Raw genomic sequence first — 7,497 nt, forward strand, 5'->3', positions numbered from 1 at the left:
TGTAAAATAAAATAAAAAGTAAGACAATAATAATGATAATAATCATTACAACACAGCTCTGTTAATACATTTATTATAACATTCACACATAGTGTTCAAATTCTGATCTGTAATATTTTCTAATATTTTAAAATAAGTCTCTTCTGCTCAGCAAGGCTGCTTTTCATTTTACAGTAAAAAATAGATGCCTGATTCAAGAAGGGGGTCTGATCGCCAAAAAATATTATTTTACTAACTTATTAATTTTAAGTTAAATTGTGCTTTGTTGGTATAGTGTCTGCTAGAATGTTATCAAAATGCATGGGGAAAAAACTTGAAAAACCGTGTTCGGTATTCGGCCCAGTGTTTCATTTTGTTCGGTTTCGGCTTCGGCCAAGAATTTTAATTTCGGTGCATCCCTATCGTTCACAGGTGTGCATTTTTAATACGGCAAATAAAACGAACACTTACTTTGAGGACGAAGTCTGGCGGTGTCCCAGGCCGTACTGTAGGTCTGAGAACTCCATCGTGATGCGAGTGGATCAACGTCTCGTCGATGTAGATATATATTTAAATATATTTACTCATTTATACATAATATTTTAATTTAAATTTTGACATGATCTAATCTAAATATGACTCGTATCTGGACTGCTCTCTAGATATCAGGATTCAGGAGAGGCATCATAAATAAATCAAAATCAATAATAATAATAATAATAAATATTAGTTGGTAATATTTACTATTGACATTTAAATTTTTGTTATAATAAATATTTACAAATGTTTATTAGTTCATATTTAATTTATATTAATTATAAATATGTGTTATGTTTTTAATAAGTCATATTTGAATGAAATATGACTATTAAACTGATATATTGGCATTAGGGCGCTTCTGACTCCAGATGGCATCAAACAAAAAACAAACAAACGAATAACAACAACAATAATGTATTGGTTAAGCATTAAGAATTACTAAGGACATTTAAATAATTGCTAGTAAATACAGTAGTCAACATTTGAAGTGGAAGACAAGAACGCATATTGGTTTAGGTTTTAGGACAACTTTGATGAAAGGTTTTGATCCACTTCAAATGCTGACTAGTGCATTTATACAATATTACATAATACAACAATACAGAAATACAAACTCCCATGTTACTCAATGAAAATCAGCATACGAAAACACTGCACACAAACGCAACACTGCACGTTCAAAGAGTTTCAAGCGTTTAACAAACAGCCGTCTCAAAGACAACTCACACTCAGATCAGGCTTTCTGTTGTCATACCGCTAACTTTTAACTTGAGAAGAAAAAACTCACTGAGTCTGTTTCTGGAAATGGGTGACAATGGTAAGATGTCATATCGCACTGTTTGATACTGGATTATCTAGAAAAGGAAGGAGACAAAACAGGAAACAGCCACCTCAGTACACCACATGTATTATACAGAAGAAGACAATGAGTACACCTTTTACAGTTTATTTAGCATGCTATACTGGTTTTAATGTTTGAACATCACACTACATGATCCAGAATTTAGATGGGGGGAAAAAACATACAGTAAATAAAAATACAATCCATAACTGACCAGTTGAGGGATCATTCCAATTACTGTTAAAAAAAAAGATATATAATTTAAAAACAAATGCTGACTAGTGCATTTATACAATATTACATAATACAACAATACAATACAAATATTCATTAGCTTCTATTTATATTGGTTGATCATTAATATTAACTACAGAAATTGCTAGGCTAGTGTGTTACTAAAACGTTTGACAACTCGGCTGCTAATTCCAGGTTGTCTGTAACAGTGGGAACCCTGAATTAATAAAAACGAACGTAAGAGCGGTTTTGGAGTTGCTTATTTCACAACTGGTCAGTTAGCAGCTTACTCAAATCTGGAATGAACCTGAGCTCAAACTCAGATGGCTTTCCCTTTAAGAGGTCCGAGATCCTCCGGCTCGGCCCACTGCTCACCACAATGTGGATACTCTTCCTCTCTTTCTCCAAATCCCTCTCTTCTGAGCTATCTTTAGCCCTCCCAGCTGTCTAAAAGTATCAGTGGAACTTGGGAGAGCACAGCTGAGTGAAACTGCCAGGGTGACTTTGAAAAGGGGGCTGTTTATTCCCAACCCGATTTAGGCCTCAATAAGGACTCATTCATAATGTCGGGTCAAGCTGAACCGACCCGATGCATGCGTGACTGTAAAGCATGTCTAGTGAAGTGTCTGCTATTCCAGCACCCATATCAGAGTCCCAGACAAGTAATGCCTTTATCATTGTGTCTTAATGATCATCTTAAAGATTATTATACAACTGGCTTGCCAAAGCCTGCAGTGCACAGTGGGATTACAGCCTGCTTTCCAAACCCAAGTGTTTACATACTCTGAGCTAAAGCATGTGACACGGTTATCAGCTCATTCTGAAAAACAATTAACCTATTGGATATTCACATATTATATTGTAATTATATTAACTTTTAAATTCTAAACATATTTATAATATTTTTATTAATATTATATTATTTTAAAAAAAAAAATCATGCCAAGACATATTTTAAACTTATTTTACCCTGATCATTATTGTTTTAGGCTTGCAGTAAAATGCTAAATAAAGTAGTATATTGTTTATTTAATGCCACGTCAGCATCTTAGGCTATTTTCATGGCAAAAACAATTTAAAAAATACAAGTATAACAAATACAATAAAAACCAGCAAACAAACAAACAAGTTATATTACACCAGATTTTTTTTTACATTAACATATGATAAAAATTCTAAAACGTTTTCTGGCAAAATTATACTAAATAACTATTTAAGTGAGTTCACTTAAAATGCTAAATAATATAATACAATATATCTTTTAGTTTTAGTTAATTTTAGTACTTAGACTTATTTTATTTCAGTTAGCTGTCAACATTTCTAATTCGCGTTTTAGATTTTCTTCTAATATTTAGAATTTATTTCAATAGTTTTACTTTTGGTAAATTATTTACTGGTTGTAAATAAACTTATTTAAAATACTAAAAATAATACATTTTGGTACAAAGTCATATCTTACTCTGAATTTGCTCCACAGTACAACTACGTCTAATTTGTGTGTCTAAATTATGTTAATTTAGGTGGCAAGTTTTATTTTACACTAATGGTGTATAGTATAGCTTGACTGTTCATTAACACTTTAGGCCCACAGTAAAGCGTCACATTAACTAATTTGGCTGTCATCAGTTTGTAAATATCAGTGTATGTTTAATGAAATCAGTGTAACATATTATTCATAACCAGCAAGTCGTTGCTCTTCTCTAGTTGTGCTGTTGACAACCAAGCAAACTGCTCTTAACGGAGACCCAAAAGGTTATGGGATACATACCCACATGAAAAAATACTATAGTAATTTATAGTAAATACTAGTGTTTTTGAAGCATACTATAGTAAAGTACTTGAATTAATTTACTGTGGTAATTCTATAGTTGCTATGGTAATATAACAACTATAATAATATAAACAAATTGCTATACACAAGGGTATATTATACTACAATACACTACAGTTTACTGCAGTAAAAACTAAAGTACACTACAGTATTTATTACAGTTTATCAGTTCACTAATACTACATTATACTGTAGCATTCATTGACAAAGTGTTGCGAGTACTATAATATATACACAGTATAATACACTTTACTATAGCATGGTACAAAAAACACTATAGTATTTTTTCATGTGGGTACGTTTCACAAAACAAACACTTGCTGTACAGAAAGATTGGGAATAAACTAACCAAACCTAGACGGTTTAATAACCCAGACAGGTGTCTGCTGTCCCTTTTAGACACCTGTGTTAAAGTTCAGTGCCGTGTCATGCAAGAAAAGTTGCTCGGACGTGTAAATGTCACTCTTTTCGGAAACTCACCGTCCGTATGTGCTTCCTGAGGATGTATAAGAAGAAGCTCCATATTCTGGAGGTCACGCCGAGGAAAGTGCGCACACCGAGCAGACACTGGCGCGTCTTTAGCATGTCAACCATACCACCAGAGTCCGTGAGGCGTGATCTACACCGCCGACAAGAGCAAGACAACACACCTGTGGAGATGAGATGAGATCCTGCCGAGCATTCACAACTTCACACCGGAGCGTCCCGATGCGCCTCGCGCGTCTTGATGGGATTCAAATCAACGCATGGAGGGCGCAAAAGTGCAGCGGTTTAAAAATAAATAAATAAAAAAATAAAAACCGCACGTGTAAAATATTATTTGGTGAATGTCTTTATCTTTAGAGAGGTAGTTTCTCTGTCCGGCTCTGTGAAGTCTGCAAATGCTCGTTGGCTAAGATGGTCAAACCAAGTGGAGTGTCGAACAAACGCCTCCGTGCTGCCGAAAGCCGAGAGAAGCGCGACCGTCCATCCGCTGCGGCATTAAAAGCACTATCCTCCTTCAGAGAACCTTTGAGAAAGCGAAAAGAAAACGCGTACAATTCCTCACCTCTGAGGACAGTTTAAAGCCAATACGGTAGAGCAGCACGGTCCGCCATCGTTTCCCTGACGTCACTTCCGCGAAGGGACCTAAAGTTTGTGCTCACGTGGCCGCGGAGGTTTTCAAACGGTTTCTCAATCGTTGAGAATTCAAACCAAACGGATCAATTTATATTTACAGCGCACGGTTTTTCTTGTCATTTAATTTATTTGTTTAATTTATTTATTAGAATTTAATCTCTATTCTAATTCTATTTTATCTATTTGTTTTCTTTTTTTATTAAAATATATATATTTTTAAACTCTATTTATATTTAGTCATTTAGCAGACGCTTTTATCCAAAGCGAATTACAAATGAGGACAATGGAAGCAATTTATTATATAATAAATAAAAAGAAAACTAGTGTTAGAGGCCTTTTTTTGCTTTTGTTAATTATATAATAAATAAAAAGAAAACAGATAGAATAGAGCAAGCTAGTGTTAGACTAGTGTTCGAGGTCTTTGCAAGTCTAAAAGGGGAAAGTTTTTTTAAAGAATAGAATTAGAATAGATTGCTAAAGTTAGAGGGTCAAATAAAGATGGAAGAGATGTTTTATTTTTAAACTCTTATTTGTTTTCTAACGGCTTGTTTTCTATAAAAATACAAAAAAGAAAAAAGACCTCTAACACTAGCTTTCTCTATTCTTTCTCTATTCTATTTGTTTTCTTTTTATCTATTATATATCGTGTCATGTGGTATATTTGACCTAGCACTGTCTATTCGAATTCTATTTTATCTATTTGTTTTCTTTTTTATTTAAAAAAATCAAATTTTAAACTATTTGTTTTCAAACTGCTATAAAAAACATACAAAAGACCTCTAACGCTAGCTTTCTCTATTCTTTCTCTATTCTATTTGTTTTCTTTTTATCTATTATATATCGTGTCATGTGGTATATTTGACCTAGCACTGTCTATTCGAATTCTATTTTATCTATTTGTTTTCTTTCGCTGTCAAACAATTAATCGCATCCAAAATAAAAGTTTTTGTTTACATAATATATGTATGTGTACTGTTTATTTATTTGTTTATTTATTATGTATATATAAATACACACACATACAGTATATATTTAGAAAATATTTACATGTATATACATTAATATTATTATTTCTATATTATATATAAATATATTTAATATATAAACAGCATATTTTTCTTAAACATACATGCATGTGTTTGTATTTATATATAGGCTACAAAATAAATATACACAGTACACACTCGTATTATGTAAACAAACTTATTTTGGATGCGATTAATCACGATTTATCGTTTGACTACTTTTTTATTTTAATCTGTTTTCTAACACGGCATGTTTTCTATAAAACACAAAGAAACAAAAAAGGCCTCTAACACTAGCTTTCTCTGTTCTTTATATATTCTATCTATTTGTTTTCTTTTTATTTATTATATAATTAACAAACAAAAAAACTCTGTTACGTGTACTGCGTTAAGCTAACTGAGACTTGTTATAGCACATGCGTATCATTGCTCTTTTGTTGATTCTGATTGCTTCCATCGTCCTCATTTGTAAGTCGCTTTGGATAAAAGCGCCTGCTAAATGACTAAATGTTAATTTCTTTTATTTGTTTTCTATAAAAATACAAAAAAGAAAAAAGACCTCTAACACTAGCTTTCTCTATTCTTTCTCTATTCTATTTGTTTTCTTTTTATCTATTATATATCGTGTCATGTGGTATATTTGACCTAGCACTGTCTATTCGAATTCTATTTTATCTATTTGTTTTCTTTTTTATTTAAAAAAATCAAATTTTAAACTATTTGTTTTCAAACTGCTATAAAAAACATACAAAAGACCTCTAACGCTAGCTTTCTCTATTCTTTCTCTATTCTATTTGTTTTCTTTTTATCTATTATAATTAACTAAAAAAAATCATGTCATGTAATTTATTTGACCTGCTCGCTCTAGCACTCTATTCTAATTCTATTTTATCTATTTGTTTTCTTTCGCTGTCAAACAATTAATCGCATCCAAAATAAAAGTTTTTGTTTACATAATATATGTATGTGTACTGTTTATTTATTTGTTTATTTATTATGTATATATAAATACACACACATACAGTATATATTTAGAAAATATTTACATGTATATACATTAATATTATTATTTCTATATTATATATAAATATATTTAATATATAAACAGCATATTTTTCTTAAACATACATGCATGTGTTTGTATTTATATATAGGCTACAAAATAAATATACACAGTACATACTCGTATTATGTAAACAAACTTATTTTGGATGCGATTAATCACGATTTATCGTTTGACTACTTTTTTATTTTAATCTGTTTTCTAACACGGCATGTTTTCTATAAAACACAAAGAAACAAAAAAGGCCTCTAACACTAGCTTTCTCTGTTCTTTATATATTCTATCTATTTGTTTTCTTTTTATTTATTATATAATTAACAAACAAAAAAACTCTGTTACGTGTACTGCGTTAAGCTAACTGAGACTTGTTATAGCACATGCGTATCATTGCTCTTTTGTTGATTCTGATTGCTTCCATCGTCCTCATTTGTAAGTCGCTTTGGATAAAAGCGCCTGCTAAATGACTAAATGTTAATTTCTTTTATTGAATACAGTGGTGGTTCTTTGATAATTAAAATGATCTAAAAAAAAATTCCCCATAAGAATAAACAACAGATTTGGTGATTCATTTCAATGAGTCAAATCTTCTAGATTCGTTCATTAAAAAGATTCGTTCAGCAGTTCTTCTCTCATGTTATGTCTCAGTAGTTGGCGATAAGTGACTGTCTTTTTCTGCGTTATCTCACACAAAAATAACTTTCAAACCAAGCAGCTTTCTGTTGGTCAGTGCCAGAAATTCACATGACCAATTGGAAAATTTGTGAAATTTTTGCCCTTATGTCAAATCTCCAGTCACGTGGATGCATATTAAAATAAAGCAATAAGCCCCAAGAAGCTGTGGTTTACAGTGAATTTATAACAGCTA

At 31.6% G+C, this 7,497-nt stretch overlaps 1 protein-coding gene across 1 annotated transcript in view; it reads right to left on the reverse strand.

Moving 5' to 3' along the window:
* The window catches only part of LOC107738355 (CTD nuclear envelope phosphatase 1A-like), an 11,545-nt gene extending 7,003 nt beyond the window's left edge, over nucleotides 1-4,542 (reverse strand). The window contains exons 1-4 of the mRNA XM_016550102.1: nucleotides 4,299-4,542; nucleotides 3,906-4,022; nucleotides 1,281-1,373; nucleotides 451-528 (exon numbers count right to left, since the gene is read on the reverse strand). Of these exons, the coding sequence (XP_016405588.1) occupies nucleotides 451-528; nucleotides 1,281-1,373; nucleotides 3,906-4,019 (285 nt within the window). The 5' untranslated portion in view covers nucleotides 4,020-4,022; nucleotides 4,299-4,542. The remainder of the gene's footprint in view (nucleotides 1-450; nucleotides 529-1,280; nucleotides 1,374-3,905; nucleotides 4,023-4,298) is intronic.
* Nucleotides 4,543-7,497: the final 2,955 nt, after the last annotated feature.

This window comes from Sinocyclocheilus rhinocerous, unplaced genomic scaffold (genome assembly GCF_001515625.1).
Source record: "Sinocyclocheilus rhinocerous isolate Xijiao unplaced genomic scaffold, SAMN03320098_v1.1 scaffold1065, whole genome shotgun sequence".
Lineage (NCBI taxonomy): Eukaryota > Metazoa > Chordata > Actinopteri > Cypriniformes > Cyprinidae > Sinocyclocheilus > Sinocyclocheilus rhinocerous.